The sequence below is a fragment of the Salmo salar genome, chromosome ssa01, assembly GCF_905237065.1.
Source record: "Salmo salar chromosome ssa01, Ssal_v3.1, whole genome shotgun sequence".
In the NCBI taxonomy this organism is placed as follows: domain Eukaryota; kingdom Metazoa; phylum Chordata; class Actinopteri; order Salmoniformes; family Salmonidae; genus Salmo; species Salmo salar.
In genome coordinates this window covers 9901521-9926816 of record NC_059442.1, presented here as the reverse complement: position 1 = coordinate 9926816, position 25296 = coordinate 9901521, and the positions used below count along the sequence as shown (strand labels likewise).

General features: G+C 37.0%; 1 protein-coding gene across 5 annotated transcripts in view; it reads right to left on the bottom strand.

The window, feature by feature from the left end:
• LOC106610138 (ena/VASP-like protein) overlaps nucleotides 1-25296 on the bottom strand; it is a 167488-nt gene that overhangs the window by 34070 nt on the left and 108122 nt on the right. The window contains exon 1 of one of the 5 annotated variants that reach the window (XM_045713502.1): nucleotides 8808-9167. The exons of 2 other annotated variants lie outside the window; for them this stretch is intronic. In XM_045713502.1, coding sequence (XP_045569458.1) covers nucleotides 8808-8896 — 89 coding nt within the window. In that variant the 5' untranslated portion in view covers nucleotides 8897-9167. Of the gene's footprint in view, nucleotides 1-8807; nucleotides 9168-25296 lie in introns of those variants that run through there. 2 more of the 5 variants (XM_014209335.2, XM_014209408.2) reach the window with 2 other exon arrangements.

The following is a 25296-nucleotide window of genomic DNA, read 5'->3' as shown; positions in this document are numbered from 1 at the left end:
ATCTCCTCCCTCGGGCGGCGATACTCCCCAGCCTGACTCCAGGGTCCTTTCCCGTCCAGAATCTCCTCCCATGTCCAGTTGTCCTGACGACGCTGCTTGGTCCTTTTGTGGTGGGATCTTCTGTGACGCTCGTCATAAGGAGTAGACCAAGATGCAGCGTGTTGAGTGCTCATGATAAATATTTATTATTAACTCAGAACACTATACAAAAACAATAACAAAGAAACACGAACGTCATGTTCTGCAGGCTTCACTGAGCAATACAAAAACAAGATCCCACAACCCAGGTGGAAAAAAACCCTACTTAAGTATGATCTCCAATTAGAGACAACGAGGACCAGCTGCCTCTAATTGGAGATCATCCCAAACAAACCCAACATAGAAATACTAAACTAGAACCTGAACATAGAAATACATAACATAGAAAAACACCCCCTGTCACGCCTTGACCTACTCTACCATAGAAAATAACAGCTTACGGGACGTGACACACTCTGGGCTTTTAAACCCTGTTGGTCTTCCTTATATGCAAGACTACACCTTAAAAAAATGCATAAGTACTTTTTATTGGCCAATAAAATACAAAATATAGATACAAATAGACGCTAATTCTGGGTCTTTGTTTCATAGAAGATATAAAATTATCCCTGAATAATTCAATGGCCGTGGACAGGCTATGTGTGTAATATCTATTTGAGACCTTTGTTTGAATTGTTTAGTTTAAGGAACATCCATTCAATATAACCAGTCAATAACCCAGTAGTTAAAAAACATTACTCACCCCTGTACGTGTGTGAGTTATTTCAACCGTTTTGCTTTTGAAATGTCATCTTTAAAACCCGTTTTGCTCACTGGGATTGGATAGAAGTGCTCAAATGCATCACCATTTTAATCCGGGATTAGTTTCTGCTTTGGGGATACCTTGAAATTCTCATGACTCATGTCACACACACGGCTCTCCTTGCCTCTGACTGTTTCATTGGACAATCAAAATAATTACACAGAGAGAGTTAGTTCACAATCCATTACAGGCTTAGAAGGATATAGAAGTAGGAGTTGAGACAAATGCCTCCAGTGACACACTGTAAATGTGTTCTAGCTAGACTACTACCAGTGGGATTGAGAGGCTGGATGGAGGCTTCTGTTACACTGAGTGCTTAACCATGTAAAATAAGCCTCATGGGCGAGCTAGGAGAAAGTATGCCACCACGTTTCTAGAATTTTGAATTAAGCAAGCCTATATGTCAATCACTGATAGTCACTAAATTAGTCCCGTTAGTCTAGCTAGCTATCTACGTGCCCAGGGACCCTGACCTCCAGGTGGCCCCCATTCATTTTGTTAGTCACTTAATGATATATTAACCTGGCATAAGTCAAGGCAAAATGTGTAGAATTGCAGAAAATTGCTGTAAAACAAATAAAAAAGCACATTTATTTGTTAGAGATCCCTCTGTACGTATTAAATGATAGTTTTAAATCACGGTGCTGAGTTAATGTTTAGCGGTTAATCTTTTAGCTAATAGACTATGTGTTTGTAGATAGACTGAGGTGAATGAAGCCTCAGAAACCAATGTGATCATGTCTGGGGTCATTTTTTGCAGGTTTTTGCTTCTCTCCGAAAATCATTTTAGAGTTTTGAAATTGTGTAGAAATACAGTAAATGAGCTTGAACTTTCTAAACATTTCCTGGAGGATTTTATGTTTTTAGTTGCAAAACGTTTAGCTACGATGTGCACTAATGGACACACTCCTGGTTTCCTGATCCTGTCTAGGACTACTAAAATGGGTGCGTTGGTAAATAAACTGTTAGGTAAGGGGCAGCCTTTTTCTAAAAGCAGGCTGTAGGCCTAATTTCCCCATCAACACAACTAAATTAAATTTTGCCTGGGAAAAGAGTCAGGGTTTCCATGGGAACCCTGGAGGCAGAGCAGGCGTCAGGCAGTGAGAGGGTGGTGCCCAGCTAGCCAGCAGGCAGAGCTTTTGTTGCCGGGCAGGGTAATTGTTGAATGCTGCTGGTTCAGTGGAACGTACCTGAACAGACCCGAATGATAGACCACAACACAGCATCACACACTGTCTGCTGCATCATGTGAGCTATTTCATTGGTACGGCCTTTCTCTATCACTCCCTGCTTTCTGGCTACCAATGATATGTCTGCTAATTGTAATTCACATTTGAACTGCAAGGCCCAAAATAGAGTACGACACCTCTAATGAAAAACATGTAAGGCAGATGATGAGGAAATCCCACCTCTGTAAGGCTGATGATAAATGTAAAGATCCAGGGATACTGTGACTGTGACCATTTTAGACCTCAAGGTTTAACCATTCAGCCTGTCTGCACCCTCCCTGCCTCCTCACTCCTCTCCCATTCAGCCTGTCTGTACCCTCCCTGCCTCCTCACTCCTCTCCCATTCAGCCTGTCTGCACCCTCCCTGCCTCCTCACTCCTCCCCCATTCAGTCCCTGTCTGTACCCTCCCTGCCTCCTCACTCCTCTCCCATTCAGCCTGTCTGTACCCTCCCTGCCTCCTCACTCCTCTCCCATTCAGTCCCTGTCTGCACCCTCCCTGCCTCCTCACTCCTCTCCCATTCAGCCTGTCTGCACCCTCCCTGCCTCCTCACTCCTCTCCCATTCAGTCCCTGTCTGTACCCTCCCTGCCTCCTCACTCCTCTCCCATTCAGTCCCTGTCTGCACCCTCCCTGCCTCCTCACTCCTCTCCCATTCAGCCTGTCTGTACCCTCCCTGCCTCCTCACTCCTCTCCCATTCAGCCTGTCTGCACCCTCCCTGCCTCCTCACTCCTCTCCCATTCAGTCCCTGTCTGTACCCTCCCTGCCTCCTCACTCCTCTCTCATTCAGTCCCTGTCTGTACCCTCCCTGCCTCCTCACTCCTCTCTTATTCAGTCCCTGTCTGCACCCTCCCTGCCTCCTCACTCCTCTCCCATTCAGCCTGTCTGCACCCTCCCTGCCTCCTCACTCCTCTCCCATTCAGTCCCTGTCTGCACCCTCCCTGCCTCCTCACTCCTCTCCCATTCAGTCCCTGTCTGTACCCTCCCTGCCTCCTCACTCCTCTCTCATTCAGTCCCTGTCTGCACCCTCCCTGCCTCCTCACTCCTCTCTTATTCAGTCCCTGTCTGTACCCTCCCTGCCTCCTCACTCCTCTCCCATTCAGCCTGTCTGCACCCTCCCTGCCTCCTCACTCCTCTCCCATTCAGCCTGTCTGTACCCTCCCTGCCTCCTCACTCCTCTCTCATTCAGCCTGTCTGCACCCTCCCTGCCTCCTCACTCCTCTCTCATTCAGTCCCTGTCTGCACCCTCCCTGTCTCCTCACTCCTCTCCCATTCAGCCTGTCTGCACCCTCCCTGCCTCCTCACTCCTCTCTCATTCAGCCTGTCTGTACCCTCCCTGTCTCCTCACTCCTCTCTCATTCAGTCCCTGTCTGTACCCTCCCTGTCTCCTCACTCCTCTCCCATTCAGCCTGTCTGCACCCTCCCTGCCTCCTCACTCCTCTCCCATTCAGTCCTGTCTGCACCCTCCCTGCCTCCTCACTCCTCTCCCATTCAGTCCCTGTCTGTACCCTCCCTGCCTCCTCACTCCTCTCCCATTCAGTCCCTGTCTGTACCCTCCCTGCCTCCTCACTCCTCTCCCATTCAGTCCCTGTCTGTACCCTCCCTGCCTCCTCACTCCTCTCCCATTCAGTCCCTGTCTGTACCCTCCCTGCCTCCTCACTCCTCTCCCATTCAGTCCCTGTCTGTACCCTCCCTGCCTCCTCACTCCTCTCTCACTCAGCCTGTCTGCACCCTCCCTGCCTCCTCACTCCTCTCCCATTCAGCCTGTCTGCACCCTCCCTGCCTCCTCACTCCTCTCCCATTCAGTCCCTGTCTGTACCCTCCCTGCCTCCTCACTCCTCTCCCATTCAGTCCCTGTCTGCACCCTCCCTGCCTCCTCACTCCTCTCCCATTCAGCCTGTCTGTACCCTCCCTGCCTCCTCACTCCTCTCCCATTCAGCCTGTCTGCACCCTCCCTGCCTCCTCACTCCTCTCCCATTCAGTCCCTGTCTGTACCCTCCCTGCCTCCTCACTCCTCTCCCATTCAGTCCCTGTCTGTACCCTCCCTGCCTCCTCACTCCTCTCTTATTCAGTCCTGTCTGCACCCTCCCTGCCTCCTCACTCCTCTCCCATTCAGTCCCTGTCTGTACCCTCCCTGCCTCCCTCACTCCTCTCCCATTCAGTCCCTGTCTGCACCCTCCCTGCCTCCTCACTCCTCTCTCATTCAGTCCCTGTCTGCACCCTCCCTGCCTCCTCACTCCTCTCTCATTCAGCCTGTCTGCACCCTCCCTGTCTCCTCACTCCTCTCTCATTCAGTCCCTGTCTGTACCCTCCCTGCCTCCTCACTCCTCTCCCATTCAGCCTGTCTGTACCCTCCCTGCCTCCTCACTCCTCTCTCATTCAGCCTGTCTGCACCCTCCCTGTCTCCTCACTCCTCTCTCATTCAGTCCCTGTCTGTACCCTCCCTGCCTCCTCACTCCTCTCCCATTCAGCCTGTCTGCACCCTCCCTGCCTCCTCACTCCTCTCCCATTCAGTCCCTGTCTGCACCCTCCCTGCCTCCTCACTCCTCTCCCATTCAGTCCCTGTCTGTACCCTCCCTGCCTCCTCACTCCTCTCTCATTCAGTCCCTGTCTGTACCCTCCCTGCCTCCTCACTCCTCTCCCATTCAGTCCCTGTCTGTACCCTCCCTGCCTCCTCACTCCTCTCCCATTCAGTCCCTGTCTGTACCCTCCCTGCCTCCTCACTCCTCTCCCATTCAGTCCCTGTCTGTACCCTCCCTGCCTCCTCACTCCTCTCCCATTCAGTCCCTGTCTGTACCCTCCCTGCCTCCTCACTCCTCTCCCATTCAGTCCCTGTCTGTACCCTCCCTGCCTCCTCACTCCTCTCTCACTCAGCCTGTCTGCACCCTCCCTGCCTCCTCACTCCTCTCCCATTCAGTCCCTGTCTGCACCCTCCCTGCCTCCTCACTCCTCTCCCATTCAGCCTGTCTGCACCCTCCCTGCCTCCTCACTCCTCTCCCATTCAGCCTGTCTGTACCCTCCCTGCCTCCTCACTCCTCTCCCATTCAGTCCCTGTCTGTACCCTCCCTGCCTCCTCACTCCTCTCTCATGGCCACTACAGGGCTCTATGGTGGATAAGAGATGTCTCTACAGAGCTCTATGGTGGATAAAAATGTCTCTACAGAGCTCTATGGTGGATAAGAGATGTTTCTACAGAGCTCTATGGTGGATAAGAGATGTCTCTACAGAGCTCTATGGTGGATAAGAGATGTCTCTACAGAGCTCTATGGTGGATAAGAGATGTCTCTACAGAGCTCTATGGTGGATAAGAGATGTTTCTACAGAGCTCTATGGTGGGTAAGAGATGTCTCTACAGGGCAGACTCCTCTCATTCTTGTCTCAAGTGACTGGCTCGGACATAAATTTGTCACATAGGTCAAGGCTAACAATTGCATCCAACTAGTTTCTCCACTTTCATTTATAGTACAAGTTTCCTTCTGCCCAGCACCCCTTAACATGTGATGTGCGTTTGACCATGCGGACTACGTTCCTTTCTTTGTTCGTTTTGTTTTGTTAATGAATGGACAAGGACATTTGTGTGGAATTGTGAGCGGCTATCAAGAGATGTTGGTAAAGTCAGAAGTGTTATGGTGCATTCAGCCATAAAGCTCCCTACAAATTGCAATAAAACATAAGCTTCTAACTGATCCTCCACGTGTTGCAATGGCATAGAACACTAAGCTCCTGAACATACAGCTGGTGTATGGCATCAACTCAAAATAACGATGAGGATATTTATGGCTGTGAGCGGCACCCTGCACATTTTGGTGAATGAGTTGAAAAATGTGATGTTTAGTTCCTACCCTGTTATTAGAGAGAGGGCAGCAGGGAGGGGATAGAGTGGGTGATGCACTCTAGTCTTTTTTCCCAGAGTGCAGTATAATCCTTTTGGGGCGGCTCCACCACACACACGCGCACACACTCTCACACACACACCAGCTGTGAGAGAACGTCTCAGTGGCGGGATTACAGGCGACTTCCGAGGAGACCGTTACCTCACTCCCGTCTTAAAGCTAAATTATCTAGGCTTTAACTCTCACACAAGCACAATGCTGTAATCTCAGCACAGAGAAATTCCAGCTGGAAGGGAGTCCTGTAAGGACAAAGGACTACAGTATATATATAATTTTTTTACTTCAGTTAATTTTAGTAAATGCTTGAACACTTATTTTTCTTAAAACTGCATTGTTGGTTAAAGGCTTGTAAGTAAGCATTTCACTGTAAGGTCTAGACCTGTTGTATTCAGCATTTCACTGTATTCAGCACATGTGACAAATACCTTTTTATTTGGTGGAAGACCGGGTAGCCAGTGTGATTATATAAAAAAATGGATAGACATACTGTCAAGACCATTTTTAGACAATGATGTGGGAACTCCTTTTAGTCTATTTCCAATATGGCCATAAAGCATGAGGATTTACACAACTATAAACTGAGCAGTAAACATATTAAGTGTGTGCTCACTAATGCAATGCATATTCAGCCAACAAGATGTAGAAACTCTAATCTATGTCAGCAAGCTCCAACTTCGATCCCTAGGAATCACTCTGTCCACCACATGTCTGACAAGCTGAATGTTTTAGCCTACCCCCAACGATCTTACATGTTAAAGTACAGCACGCTGAATGAACGAGAATTAAGCCACAAACAGGAGAGAGAGATGTGGCCCTTAATGGTATTTTCCTGCTTCTCCATTAATGTGCATATTTTTTATTTTATTTTATTTTTTATTTCACCTTTATTTAACCAGGTAGGCAAGTTGAGAACAAGTTCTCATTTACAATTGCGACCTGGCCAAGATAAAGCAAAGCAGTTAGACACATACAACAACACAGAGTTACACATGGAGTAAAACAAACATACAGTCAATAATACAGTAGAAAAATAAGTCTATATAAAATGTGAGCAAAGGAGGTGAGATAAGGGAGGTAAAGGCAAAAAAAGGCCATGGTGGCAAAGTAAATACAATATAGCAAGTAAAACACTAATCAGCCAATTTTCCAAGCTGTTTAAAGGCACAGTCAACTTAGTGTATGTAAACTTCTGACCCACTGGAATTGTGATACAGTGAATTATAAGTGAAATAATCTGTCTGTAAACAATTGTTGGAAAAATGAATTGTGTCATGCACAAAGTAGATGTCCTAACCGACTTGCCAAAACTATAGTTTGTTAACAAGACATTTGTGGAGTGGTTGAAAAATGAGTTTTAATGACTCCAACCTATGTAAACTTCCGACTTCAACTGTATATCAAATACAAATGGTATAGAGAGAAATAGTCCTATAATTCCTATAATAACTACAACCTAAAACGTCTTAACTGGGAATATCGAAGACTCATGTTAAAAAGAACCACCAGCTTTCATATGTTCTCATGTTCTGAGCAAGGAACTTAAACATTAGCTTTCTTACATGGCACATATTGCACTTTTACTTTCTTCTCCAACACTGTTTTTGCATTATTTAAACCAAATTGAACATGTTTCATTATTTATTTTAGACTAAATTGATTTTATTAATGTATTATATTAAGTTAAAATAAAAGTGTTCATTGTTCATTCAGTATTGTTGTAATTGTCATTCTTACAAATATATATAAAAATCGGCCGATTAATCGGTATCGGCTTTTATTGGTCCTCCAATAATCAGTTTCGGTATCGGTGTTGAAAAATCATAATTGGTCGACCTCTAATCTGTAAATATGAATACAATTTAAATAACGAGCATAGTTGGTTTAGCCACGGAAAAAGACAGGAACGTTCCCGCTAGCCATGATTGGCTGAAATAATGGATGGGCTGGACTGGACATGTCGAGGAACGAGTTCGGATTGGTCTGCCATGTAGCACGCTTCTGTCTAAAACATGAGCTGCTCAGTATGTGTAGATAATCCTTGCTACCACAGTTTTTTTTAAAGATATTAACATTAGCCATGGAGAACTGCAAAAGTGTTGCTACTGCTCTCAACAACATTATAACTACAGAGAGGAGAGTTACCGTGCCAACAACTTAATTCCACAGAAGGCTTTCTCAACCAACGCCTGATAATCGTTTTTGCATGTAGAATGTTCATTCTATTTCTATTCATGTTAATTCTATTTTTATGCTTGTATGTGTACTGAAAAAACTCAGCACTCCAACTACTAACGACAGTACAAATAAGCCTTTCACTCAATAACAAGAATATTCTAAATTAATTCAGATTATTTAGGATTCATTTACTAGGGGATTTGCTGCTGTATGCAATAAAACAGTGTTTCCCAACCCTGGTCCTCGAGTACCCCAATGGTACACATTTTGAATGAGTAGATGAGTTGAATGAGGAGTTTTTGTCCAGGGCGACAACGAAAATGTGTACTGTTGTAGGTACTCAAGGACTGGAGTTGGTAAACACTGCATTAGAAGCTACTGTGCCATTAACATTATAGGTTTATACAGTTCAATCTTTTTGCGCTGAATAACTAACTCACTCTCATTAACCTCCCTAACAGTTGCCAATTGGTCACAGTAAAATAAATGGGTTACACTTCATAATACATTTTATCAATAAGCCATTATAATTGCTCATTTGATTTGATTTATACATGTGTTTAAATTCGTATTAATGCTTATGAATGCCTTGTGAACTGTTTAGAAAACATTTATTTATGATTATTCATTAAAGTTATTATGAAGTGTTAACAAATGAATGTACAACCAACCTGGCTGAGTAGTTGCTGTAGAAGAATCCAGAATCGCTGACACTCTGAGGCATGTAGAAGCATTGTGCATGGAGGTGGTGGATATCCATATTGATGAAGAAAAAACACTTCTATTTACAACAAAAATACTTTGTCTTTGTCTTACATTACTGGGTGTGTTTCTTTCCAGGACGCCATACGGAGCTTTGGAATGTAAGTCTACAGCTCAGATGTTTTATCATCCTCTTACTATGACCTCAAAAGATTATACAAACCCACCACACCAGGCTACAATTTGACAGTAGATTATACAAACCCACCAGGCTACAACTTGACAGTTGATTATAAAAACCCACTAGTCTGAGTGCAGAGTAGACACAGATCCAGCAACAAAGAGATGAGTGATACTGAAAGGCCTGTTGTAGAACAGCAGCAGGACAACACTGTTGTTCTGCTGTTGTCCTGCTGTTGTTCTACTGTTGTTCTGCTGTTGTTCTGCTGTTGTCCTACTGTTGTCCTGCTGTTGTCCTGCTGTTGTCCTGCTGTTGTTCTGCTGTTGTTCTACTGTTGTTCTGCTGTTGTTCTGCTGTTGTTCTGCGTTGTCCTGCTGTTGTCCTGCTGTTGTCCTGCTGTTGTTCTACTGTTGTTCTGCTGTTGTCCTGCTGTTGTTCTACTGTTGTTCTGCTGTTGTTCTACTGTTGTTCTGCTGTTGTCCTGCTGTTGTTCTACTGTTGTCCTGCTGTTGTTCTGCTGTTGTTCTGCTGTTGTCCTACTGTTGTCCTGCTGTTGTCCTGCTGTTGTCCTGCTGTTGTTCTACTGTTGTTCTGCTGTTGTCCTGCTGTTGTTCTGCTGTTGTTCTGCTGTTGTTCTACTGTTGTTCTGCTGTTGTTCTGCTGTTGTTCTGCTGTTGTCCTGCTGTTGTTCTGCTGTTGTTCTGCTGTTGTCCTGCTGTTGTCCTGCTGTTGTTCTGCTGTTGTTCTGCTGTTGTCCTGCTGTTGTCCTGCTGTTGTTCTACTGTTGTCCTGCTGTTGTCCTGCTGTTGTTCTACTGTTGTCTTGCTGTTTGACCCTGGGAGATTAGCCCACATCCACCCCAACCCCCAGCTGTGACAGGGTGGAGACCTAACACACACACACACACACACACACACACACACACACACACACACACACACACACACACACACACACACACACACACACACACACACACACACACACACACACACACACACACACACACACACACACACACACACACAGGGTCCTAGCTGGTTCCATAAAGCCTGCTGATTAAGGCAGGGGGAGGGTGCACACCCCTCTCTCCCTCAGTCACCACCCTATTGTCTACTATAGCCCCTACCTTAAACCAGCCATCAGCCAGCTGTTGCCATGACCGCACATGTGGGGCCTGTCCTTATAGAGCGTATTGATTGGGATGCCCTGTGCTGTGTCCTCCAGCAGTGGCTCTGGATAATGATGGAGGTCATGAGTGTTTGCTCTTGTCAACTTGTAGAAGATATCCGTCTGAACAAGGTCAAAAACATATAGTTGACCTGTCTCTGGCACTCAAGTCAGTTATGAGGCTACGTACACACATACATACACACACACACACATACATACATATACATACACACACACACACACACACACACACACACACACACACACACACACACACACACACACACACACACACACACACACACACACACACACACACACGCGTGTATGCAACGCACCCACCCACGCACACACACAAAAAACACACTCTCAGCAGACGTTTAGTACCATGCCATATCATTGGAGTGTAGTGATTTGAGTAATGGTGGGCGGTTGACCTGAGCCAGAGGGTAGTCTCTAAACTACACTGTGTGGATGAGATGTCCCATGCTCTGTCCCCAACCCTGAAAACACTCAATAACATGAATGAGTTATTCCATGCTCTGTCCCCAACCCTGAAAACACTCAATAACATGAATGAGTTATTCCATGCTCTGTCCCCAACCCTGAAAACCCTTAATAACATGAATGAGTTATTCCATGCTCTGTCCCCAACCCTGAAAACACTCAATAACATGAATGAGTTATTCCATGCTCTGTCCCCAACCCTGAAAACACTCAATAACATGAATGAGTTATCCCATGCTCTGTCCCCAACCCTGAAAACCCTTAATAACATGAATGAGTTATCCCATGCTCTGTCCCCAACCCTGAAAACACTCAATAAAATGAATGAGTTATTCCATGCTCTGTCCCCAACCCTGAAAACCCTTAATAACATGAATGAGTTATTCCATGCTCTGTCCCCAACCCTGAAAACACTCAATAACATGAATGAGTTATTCCATGATCTGTCCCCAACCCTGAAAACACTCAATAACATGAATGAGTTATTCCATGCTCTGTCCCCAACCCTGAAAACCCTTAATAACATGAATGAGTTATTCCATGCTCTGTCCCCAACCCTGAAAACACTCAATAACATGAATGAGTTATTCCATGATCTGTCCCCAACCCTGAAAACACTCAATAACATGAATGAGTTATTCCATGCTCTGTCCCCAACCCTGAAAACCCTTAATAACATGAATGAGTTATTCCATGCTCTGTCCCCAACCCTGAAAACACTCAATAACATGAATGAGTTATTCCATGCTCTGTCCCCAACCCTGAAAACCCTTAATAACATGAATGAGTTATTCCATGCTCTGTCCCCAACCCTGAAAACACTCAATAACATGAATGAGTTATTCCATGCTCTGTCCCCAACCCTGAAAACCCTTAATAACATGAATGAGTTATTCCATGCTCTGTCCCCAACCCTGAAAACACTCAATAACATGAATGAGTTATTCCATGATCTGTCCCCAACCCTGAAAACACTCAATAACATGAATGAGTTATTCCATGCTCTGTCCCCAACCCTGAAAACCCTTAATAACATGAATGAGTTATTCCATGCTCTGTCCCCAACCCTGAAAACACTCAATAACATGAATGAGTTATTCCATGCTCTGTCCCCAACCCTGAAAACACTCAATAACATGAATGAGTTATCCCATGCTCTGTCCCCAACCCTGAAAACACTGAATAACATGAATGAGTTATTCCATGATCTGTCCCCAACCCTGAAAACACTCAATAACATGAATGAGTTATTCCATGCTCTGTCCCCAACCCTGAAAACCCTTAATAACATGAATGAGTTATTCCATGATCTGTCCCCAACCCTGAAAACACTCAATAACATGAATGAGTTATTCCATGATCTGTCCCGAACCCTGAAAACCCTTAATAACATGAATGAGTTATTCCATGATCTGTCCCCAACCCTGAAAACACTCAATAACATGAATGAGTTATTCCATGATCTGTCCTCAACCCTGAAAACCCTTAATAACATGAATGAGTTATTCCATGATCTGTCCCCAACCCTGAAAACACTCAATAACATGAATGAGTTATTCCATGATCTGTCCCCAACCCTGAAAACCCTTAATAACATGAATGAGTTATTCCATGATCTGTCCCCAACCCTGAAAACACTCAATAACATGAATGAGTTATTCCATGATCTGTCCCCAACCCTGAAAACCCTTAATAACATGAATGAGTTATTCCATGATCTGTCCCCAACCCTGAAAACACTCAATAACATTACATAACATACTCATTATGACAGCTGCAGTATGCTATACTCATTATGATATACTCATTATGATAGTTACAGTAGGCTATACTCATTATGATAGTTACAGTAGGCTATACTCATTATGATAATTACAGTATGATATACTCATTATGATAGTTACAGTAGGATATAGTCATAATGATATACTAATTATGATAGTTACAGTATGCTATACTCATTATGATATACTCATTATGATAGTTACAGTAGGTGATAGTTACAGTATGCTATACTCCTTATGATATACTCATTATGATAGTTACAGTAGTCTATACTCATTATGATAGTTACAGTAGCCTATACTCATTATGATATACTGATTATGATAGTTACAGTATGCTATACTCATTATGATAGTTACAGTATGATATACTCATTATGATAGTTACAGTAGGCTATACTCATAATGATATACTCATTATGATAGTTACAGTAGGTGATAGTTACAGTATGCTATACTCCTTATGATATACTCATTATGATAGTTACAGTAGTCTATACTCATTATGATAGTTACAGTAGGCTATACTCATTATGCTATACTCATTATGATAGTTACAGTATGCTATACACATTATGATATACTCATTATGATAGTTACAGTATGCTATACTCATTATGATAGTTACAGTAGGCTATACTCATTATGATATACTCATTATGATAGTTACAGTATGCTATACTCATTATGGTAGTTACAGTAGGCTATACACATTATGATAGTTACAGTAGGCTATACACATTATGATATACTCATTATGATATTTACAGTATGCTATACTCATTATGATAGTTACAGTAGGCTATACTCATTATGATATACTCATTATGATAGTTACAGTATGCTATACTCATTATGATATACTCATTATGATAGTTACAGTAGGCTATACTCATTATGATAGTTACAGCAGGCTATACTCATTATGATAGTTACAGTAGGCTATACTCATTATGATAGTTACAGTAGGCTATACTCATTATGCAATACTCATTATGATAGTTACAGTAGGATATACTCATTATGATAGTAACAGTAGGCTATACTCATTATGATAGTTACAGTATGCTATACTCATTATGATAGCTACAGTATGCTATACTCATTATGGTAGTTACAGAGGCTATACACATTATGATATACTCATTATGATATTACAGTATGCTATACCCATTATGGTAGTTACAGTAGGCTATACACATTATGATATACTCATTATGATAGTTACAGTAGACTATACTCATTAGGATAGTTACAGTATGCTATACTCATTATGCTAGTTACAGTAGGCTATACACATTATGCTGATAGTTACAGTAGCCTATACTCAGTTAGGATTGGTTAAACATGTCCTCCTCTGTTAGGATTGGTTAAACATGTCCTCCTCAGTTAGGATTGGTTAAACATGTCTTCCTCACTTAGGATTGGTTAAACATGTCCTCCTCAGTTATACTCATTATGATATACTCATTATGATAGTTACAGGAGGCTATACGCATTATGATAGTTGCAGTATGCTATACTCATTATGATATACTCACTATACTCATTATGGCATACTTATTATGATAGTTACAGTAGGCTATACTTATTATGATAGTTACAGTATGCTATACTCATGATAGTTACAGTAGGTCATAGTTACAGTATGCTATACTCATTATGCTATACTCATTATGATAGTTACAGTATGCTATACTCCTTATGATATACTCATTATGATAGTTACAGTAGGCTATACTTCTTATGATATACTCATTATGATAGTTACAGTATGCTATACTCCTTATGATATACTCATTATGGTAGTTACAGTATGCTATACTCATTATGCGATACTCATTATGATAGTTACAGTAGGCTATACTCATTATGATAGTTACAGTATGATATACTCATTATGCTATACTCATTATGATAGTTACAGTATGATATACTCATTATGATAGTTACAGTAGGCTATACTCATTATGATATACTCATTATGATAGTTACAGTACGCTATACTCATTAGGATATTTACAGTATGCTATACTCATTATGATAATTACAGTATGATAGACTCATTATGATAGTTACAGTATGCTATACTCATTAGGATAGTTACAGTATGCTATACTCATTATGATATACTCATTATGATAGTTACAGTAGGCTATACTCATTATGATAGTTACAGTAGGCTATACTCATTATGATAGCTACAGTATGCTATACTAATTATGATATACTCATTATGATAGTTACAGTATGCTATACTCATTATGATATACTCATTATGATAGTTACAGTAGGCTATACTCATTATGATAGTTACAGTAGGCTATACTCACTATGCTATACTCATTATGATAGTTACAGTATGCTATACTCATTATGAAATACTCATTATGATAGTTACTGTAGGCTATACTCATTATGATAGTTACAGTATGCTATACTCACTATGATATACTCATTATGATAGTTACAGTATGCTATATTCATTATGATAGTTACAGTATGCTATACTCATTATGATAATTACAGTATGATATACTCATTATGATAATTACAGTAGGCTATACTCATTATGCTATACTCATTATGATAGTTACAGTATGCTATACTCATTATGGTAGTTACAGTAGGCTATACACATTATGATATACTCATTATGATAGTTACAGTATGCTATACTCATTATGATAGTTACAGTAGGCTATACTCATTATGGTAGTTACAGTAGGCTATACACATTATGATATACTCATTATGATAGTTACAGTATGCTATACTCATTATGGTAGTTACAGTAGGCTATACACATTATGATATACTCATTATGATAGTTACAATATGCTATACTCATTATGATAGTTACAGTATGCTATACTGATTATGCTAGTTACAGTAGGCTATACTCATTATGATAGTTACAGTATGCTATACTCATTATGGTAGTTACAGTAGGCTATACACATTATGCTATACTCATTATGATAGTTACAGTAGGCTATACTCATTATGATAGTTACAGTATGCTATACTCATTATGCTATACTCATTATGATAGTTACAGTATGCTATACTCATTATGATATACTCATTATGATAGTTACAGTATGCTATACTCATTATGCTATACTCATTATGGTAGTTACAGTATGATATACTCATTATGATAATTACAGTATGCTATACTCATTATGGTAGTTACAGTAGGCTATACACATTATGATATACTCATTATGATAGTTACAGTAGGCTATACTCATTATGATAGTTACAGTAGGCTATACTCATTATGATATACTCATTATGATAGTTAGAGTAGGCTATACTCATTATGATAGTTACAGTAGGCTATACTCATTATGATATACTCATGATGATAGTTACAGTAGGCTATACACATTATGATATACTCATTATGATAGTTACAGTAGGCTATACTCATTATGATAGTTACAGTAGGCTATACTCATTATGCTATACTCATTATGATAGTTACAGTATGCTATACTCATTATGCGATACTCATTATGATAGTTACAGTAGGCTATATTCATTATGATAGTTACAGTAGGCTATACTCATTATGATAGTTACAGTATGATATACTCATTATGCTATACTCATTATGATAGTTACAGTAGGCTATACTCATTATGATAGTTACAGTAGGACATACTCATTATGCTATACTCATTATGATAGTTACAGTATGCTATACTCATTATGAAATACTCATTATGATAGTTACAGTAGGCTATACTCATTATGATAGTTACAGTATGCTATACTCATTATGATAGTTAAATATGCTATACTCATTATGCGATACTCATTATGATAGTTACAGTAGGCTATACTCATTATGATATTATGATACAGTATGCTATACTCATTATGATAGTTACAGTAGGATATACTCATTATGATATTCTCAGTATGATAGTTACAGTATGCTATACTCATTATGATAGTCACAGTAGGCTATACTCATTATGATAGTTACAGTAAGCTATACTCATTATGATAGTTACAGTATGCTATACTTATTATGATATACTCATTATGATAGTTACAGTATGCTATACTCATTATGATATACTCATTATGATAGTTACAGTAGGCTATACTCATTATGATAGTTACAGTAGGCTATACTCATTATGCTATACTCATTATGATAGTAACAGTATGCTATACTCATTATGAAATACTAATTATGATAGTTACTGTAGGCTATACTCATTATGATAGTTACAGTATGCTATACTCACTATGATATACTCATTATGATAGTTACAGTATGCTATACTCATTATGATAATTACAGTATGATATACTCATTATGATAATTACAGTAGGCTATACTCATTATGCTATACTCATTATGATAGTTACAGTATGCTATACTCATTATGGTAGTTACAGTAGGCTATACACATTATGATATACTCATTATGATAGTTACAGTATGCTATACTCATTATGATAGTTACAGTAGGCTATATTCATTATGGTAGTTACAGTAGGCTATACTCATTACGATAGTTACAGTATGCTATACTCATTATGGTAGTTACAGTAGGCTATACTCATTATGATATACTCATTATGATAGTTACAGTAGGCTATACTCATTATGATAGTAACAGTAGGCTATACTCATTATGATATACTCATTATGATAGTTACAGTATGCTATACTCATTATGGTAGTTACAGTAGGCTAAACACATTATGATATACTCATTATGATAGTTACAGTAGGCTATACTCATTATGATATACTCATTATGATAGTTACAGTATGCTATACTCATTATGCTATACTCATTATGATAGCTACAGTATGCTATACTCATTATGGTAGTTACAGTAGGCTATACACATTATGATATACTCATTATGATAGTTACAGTAGTCTATACTCATTATGATAGTTACAGTAGGCTATACTCATTATGATATACTCATTATGATAGTTTCAGTATGATATACTCATTATGATAGTTACAGTATGATATACTCATTATGATAGTTACAGTATGCTATACTCATTATGATATACTCATTATGATAGTTACAGTAGGCTATACTCATTATGATAGTTACAGTAGGCTATACTCGTTATGATAGCTACAGAATGCTATACTTATTATGATATACTCATTATGGTAGTTACAGTATGCTATACTCATTATGATACACTCATTATGATAGTTACAGTAGGCTATACTCATTATGATAGTTTCAGTATGATATACTCATTATGATAATTACAGTATGATATACTCATGATAGTTACAGTAGGCTATACTCATTATGATAGTTTCAGTATGATATACTCATTATGATAGTTACAGTAGGCTATACTCATTATGATATACTCATTATGATAGTTTCAGTATGATATACTCATTATGATAGTTACAGTATGATATACTCATTATGATAGTTACAGTATGCTATTCTCATTATGATATAATCATTATGATAGTTACAGTAGGCTATACTCATTATGATAGTTACAGTAGGCTATACTCATTATGATAGCCACAGTATGCTATACTTATTATGATATACTCATTATGATAGTTACAGTATGCTATACTCATTATGATATACTCATTATGATAGTTACAGTAGGCTATACTCATTATGATAGTTACAGTAGGCTATACTCATTATGCTATACTCATTATGATAGTTACAGTATGCTATACTCATTATGAAATACTCATTATGATAGTTACTGTAGGCTATACTCATTATGATAGTTACAGTATGCTATACTCACTATGATATACTCATTATGATAGTTACAGTATGCTATATTCATTATGATAGTTACAGTATGCTATACTCATTATGATAGTTACAGTAGGCTATACTCATTATGGTAGTTACAGTAGGCTATACACATTATGATATACTCATTATGATAGTTACAGTATGCTATACTCATTATGGTAGTTACAGTAGGCTATACACATTATGATATACTCATTATGATAGTTACAATATGCTATACTCATTATGATAGTTACAGTATGCTATACTGATTATGCTAGTTACAGTAGGCTATACTCATTATGATAGTTACAGTATGCTATACTCATTATGGTAGTTACAGTAGGCTATACACATTATGCTATACTCATTATGATAGTTACAGTAGGCTATACTCATTATGATAGTTACAGTATGCTATACTCATTATGATATACTCATTATGATAGTTACAGTATGCTATACTCATTATGCTATACTCATTATGGTAGTTACAGTATGATATACTCATTAAGATAATTACAGTATGCTATACTCATTATGGTAGTTACAGTAGGCTATACACATTATGATATACTCATTATGATAGTTACAGTAGGCTATACTCATTATGATAGTTACAGTAGGCTATACTCATTATGATATACTCATTATGATAGTTACAGTAGGCTATACTCATTATGATAGTTACAGTAGGCTATACTCATTATGATATACTCATTATGATAGTTACAGTATGCTATACTCATTATGGTAGTTACAGTAGGCTATACACATTATGATATACTCATTATGATAGTTACAGTAGGCTATACTCATTATGATAGTTACAGTAGGCTATACTCATTATGATATACTCATGATGATAGTTACAGTAGGCTATACACATTATGATATACTCATTATGATAGTTACAGTAGGCTATACTCATTATGATAGTTACAGTAGGCTATACTCATTATGCTATACTCATTATGATAGTTACAGTATGCTATACTCATTATGCGATACTCATTATGATAGTTACAGTAGGCTATATTCATTATGATAGTTACAGTAGGCTATACTCATTATGATAGTTACAGTATGATATACTCATTATGCTATACTCATTATGATAGTTACAGTATGCTATACTCATTATGATAGTTACAGTAGGACATACTCATTATGCTATACTCATTATGATAGTTACAGTATGCTATACTCATTATGAAATACTCATTATGATAGTTACAGTAGGCTATACTCATTATGATAGTTACAGTATGCTATACTCATTATGAAATACTCATTATGATAGTTACTGTAGGCTATACTCATTATGATAGTTAAATATGCTATACTCATTATGCGATACTCATTATGACAGTTACAGTAGGCTATACTCATTATGATATTCTCAGTATGATAGTTACAGTATGCTATACTCATTATGATAGTTACAGTATGCTATTCTCATTATGATATACTCATTATGATAGTTACAGTATGATATACTCATTATGGTAGTTACAGTATGCTATACTCAGTATGATATACTCATTATGATAATTACAGTATGATATACTCATTATGATAGTTACAGTATGATATACTCATTATGATAGTTACAGTAGGCTATACTCATTATGATAGTTTCAGTATGATATACTCATTATGATAGTTACAGTATAATATACTCATTATGATAGTTACAGTAGGCTATATTCATTATGATATACTCATTATGATAGTTACAGTATGCTATACTCATTATGCTATACTCATTATGATAGCTACAGTATGCTATACTCATTATGGTAGTTACAGTAGGCTATACACATTATGATATACTCATTATGATAGTTACAGTAGTCTATACTCATTATGATAGTTACAGTAGGCTATACTCATTATGATATACTCATTATGATAGTTTCAGTATGATATACTCATTATGATAGTTACAGTATGATATACTCATTATGATAGTTACAGTATGCTATACTCATTATGATATACTCATTATGATAGTTACAGTAGGCTATACTCATTATGATAGTTACAGTAGGCTATACTCGTTATGATAGCTACAGTATGCTATACTTATTATGATATACTCATTATGGTAGTTACAGTATGCTATACTCATTATGATACACGCATTATGATAGTTACAGTAGGCTATACTCATTATGATAGTTTCAGTATGATATACTCATTATGATAATTACAGTATGATATACTCATGATAGTTACAGTAGGCTATACTCATTATGATATACTCATTATGATAGTTTCAGTATGATATACTCATTATGATAGTTACAGTAGGCTATACTCATTATGATATACTCATTATGATAGTTACAGTATGATATACTCATTATGATAGTTACAGTATGCTATACTCATTATGATATAATCATTATGATAGTTACAGTAGGCTATACTCATTATGATAGTTACAGTAGGCTATACTCATTATGATAGCCACAGTATGCTATACTTATTATGATATACTCATTATGATAGTTACAGTATGCTATACTCATTATGATATACTCATTATGATAGTTACAGTAGGCTATACTCATTATGATAGTTACAGTAGGCTATACTCATTATGCTATACTCATTATGATAGTTACAGTATGCTATAATCATTATGAAATACTCATTATGATAGTTACTGTAGGCTATACTCATTATGATAGTTACAGTATGCTATACTCACTATGATATACTCATTATGATAGTTACAGTATGCTATATTCATTATGATAGTTACAGTATGCTATACTCATTATGATAATTACAGTATATATACTCATTATGATAATTACAGTAGGCTATACTCATTATGCTATACTCATTATGATAGTTACAGTATGCTATACTCAATATGGTAGTTACAGTAGGCTATACACATTATGATATACTCATTATGATAGTTACATTATGCTATACTCATTATGATAGTTACAGTAGGCTATACTCATTATGGTAGTTACAGTAGGCTATAAATATGATATACTCATTATGATAGTTACATTATGCTATACTCATTATGATAGTTACAGTAGGCTATACACATTATGATATACTCATTATGATAGTTACAATATGCTATACTCATTATGATAGTTACAGTATGCTATACTGATTATGCTAGTTACAGTAGGCTATACTCATTATGATAGTTACAGTATGCTATACTCATTATGGTAGTTACAGTAGGCTATACACATTATGCTATACTCATTATGATAGTTACAGTAGGCTATACTCATTATGATAGTTACAGTAGGCTATACTCATTATGATATACTCATTATGATAGTTACAGTAGGCTATACTCATTATGATAGTTACAGTAGGCTATACTCATTATGATATACTCATTATGATAGTTACAGTATGCTATACTCATTATGGTAGTTACAGTAGGCTATACACATTATGATATACTCATTATGATAGTTACAGTATGATATACTCATTATGATAGTTACAGTATGCTATACTCATTATGATATACTCATTATGATAGTTACAGTAGGCTATACTCATTATGATAGTTACAGTAGGCTATACTCGTTATGATAGCTACAGTATGCTATTCTTATTATGATATACTCATTATGGTAGTTACAGTATGCTATACTCATTATGATACACTCATTATGATAGTTACAGTAGGCTATACTCATTATGATAGTTTCAGTATGATATACTCATTATGATAATTACAGTATGATATACTCATGATAGTTACAGTAGGCTATACTCATTATGATATACTCATTATGATAGTTTCAGTATGATATACTCATTATGATAGTTACAGTAGGCTATACTCATTATGATATACTCATTATGATAGTTTCAGTATGATATACTCATTATGATAGTTACAGTATGATATACTCATTATGATAGTTACAGTATGCTATACTCATTATGATATAATCATTATGATAGTTACAGTAGGCTATACTTATTATGATATACTCATTATGATAGTTACAGTATGCTATACTCATTATGATATACTCATTATGATAGTTACAGTAGGCTATACTCATTATGATAGTTACAGTAGGCTATACTCATTATGCTATACTCATTATGATAGTTACAGTATGCTATAATCATTATGAAATACTCATTATGATAGTTACTGTAGGCTATACTCATTATGATAGTTACAGTATGCTATACTCACTATGATATACTCATTATGATAGTTACAGTATGCTATATTCATTATGATAGTTACAGTATGCTATACTCATTATGATAATTACAGTATGATATACTCATTATGATAATTACAGTAGGCTATACTCATTATGCTATACTCATTATGATAGTTACAGTATGCTATACTCAATATGGTAGTTACAGTAGGCTATACACATTATGATATACTCATTATGATAGTTACATTATGCTATACTCATTATGATAGTTACAGTAGGCTATACTAATTATGGTAGTTACAGTAGGCTATACTCATTATGCTATACTCATTATGATAGTTACAGTATGCTATACTCATTATGAAATACTCATTATGATAGTTACAGTAGGCTATACTCATTATGATAGTAACAGTAGGCTATACTCATTATGATATACTCATTATGATAGTTACAGTATGCTATACTTATTATGATATACTCATTATGATAGTTACAGTATGCTATACTCATTATGATATACTCATTATGATAGTTACAGTAGGCTATACTCATTATGATAGTTACAGTAGGCTATACTCATTATGCTATACTCATTATGATAGTTACAGTATGCTATACTCATTATGAAATAATCATTATGATAGTTACTGTAGGCTATACTCATTATGATAGTTACAGTATGCTATACTCACTATGATATACTCATTATGATAGTTACAGTATGCTATATTCATTATGATAGTTACAGTATGCTATACTCATTATGATAATTACAGTATGATATACTCATTATGATAATTACAGTAGGCTAGAATCATTATGGTAGTTACAGTAGGCTATACACATTATGCTATACTCATTATGATAGTTACAGTATGCTATACTCATTATGGTAGTTACAGTAGGCTATACACATTATGATATACTCATTATGATAGTTACAGTATGCTATACTCATTATGATAGTTACAGTAGGCTATACTCATTATGATATACTCATTATGATAGTTACAATATGCTATACTCATTATTATAGTTACAGTATGCTATACTGATTATGCTAGTTACAGTAGGCTATACTCATTATGATAGTTACAGTATGCTATACTCATTATGGTAGTTACAGTAGGCTATACACATTATGCTATACTCATTATGATAGTTACAGTAGGCTATACTCATTATGATAGTAACAGTAGGCTATACTCATTATGATATACCTATTATGATAGTTACAGTATGCTATACTCATTATGGTAGTTACAGTAGGATATACACATTATGATATACTCATTATGATAGTTACAGTAGGCTATACTCATTATGATATACTCATTATGATAGTTACAGTATGCTATACTCATTATGCTATACTCATTATGATAGTTACAGTAGGCTATACTCATTATGATAGTTACAGTATGCTATACTCATTATGATATACTCATTATGATAGTTACAGTATGCTATACTCATTATGCTATACTCATTATGATAGTTACAGTATGCTATACTCCTTATGCGATACTCATTATGATAGTTACAGTAGGCTATATTCATTATGATAGTTACAGTATGCTATATTCATTATGATAGTTACAGTATGCTATACTCATTATGATAATTACAGTATATATACTCATTATGATAATTACAGTAGGCTATACTCATTATGCTATACTCATTATGATAGTTACAGTATGCTATACTCAATATGGTAGTTACAGTAGGCTATACACATTATGATATACTCATTATGATAGTTACATTATGCTATACTCATTATGATAGTTACAGTAGGCTATACTCATTATGGTAGTTACAGTAGGCTATACACATTATGATATACTCATTATGATAGTTACAGTATGCTATACTCAATATGGTAGTTACAGTAGGCTATACACATTATGATATACTCATTATGATAGTTACAATATGCTATACTCATTATGATAGTTACAGTATGCTATACTGATTATGCTAGTTACAGTAGGCTATACTCATTATGATAGTTACAGTATGCTATACTCATTATGGTAGTTACAGTAGGCTATACACATTATGCTATACTCATTATGATAGTTACAGTAGGCTATACTCATTATGATAGTTACAGTATGCTATACTCATTATGCTATACTCATTATGATAGTTACAGTATGCTATACTCATTATGATATACTCATTATGATAGTTACAGTATGCTATACTCATTATGCTATACTCATTATGGTAGTTACAGTATGATATACTCATTATGATAATTACAGTATGCTATACTCATTATGGTAGTTACAGTAGGCTATACACATTATGATATACTCATTATGATAGTTACAGTAGGCTATACTCATTATGATAGTTACAGTAGGCTAAACACATTATGATATACTCATTATGATAGTTACAGTAGGCTATACTCATTATGATATACTCATTATGATAGTTACAGTATGCTATACTCATTATGCTATACTCATTATGATAGCTACAGTATGCTATACTCATTATGGTAGTTACAGTAGGCTATACACATTATGATATACTCATTATGATAGTTACAGTAGTCTATACTCATTATGATAGTTACAGTAGGCTATACTCATTATGATATACTCATTATGATAGTTTCAGTATGATATACTCATTATGATAGTTACAGTATGATATACTCATTATGATAGTTACAGTATGCTATACTCATTATGATATACTCATTATGATAGTTACAGTAGGCTATACTCATTATGATAGTTACAGTAGGCTATACTCATTATGATAGCTACAGTATGCTATACTTATTATGATATACTCATTATGGTAGTTACAGTATGCT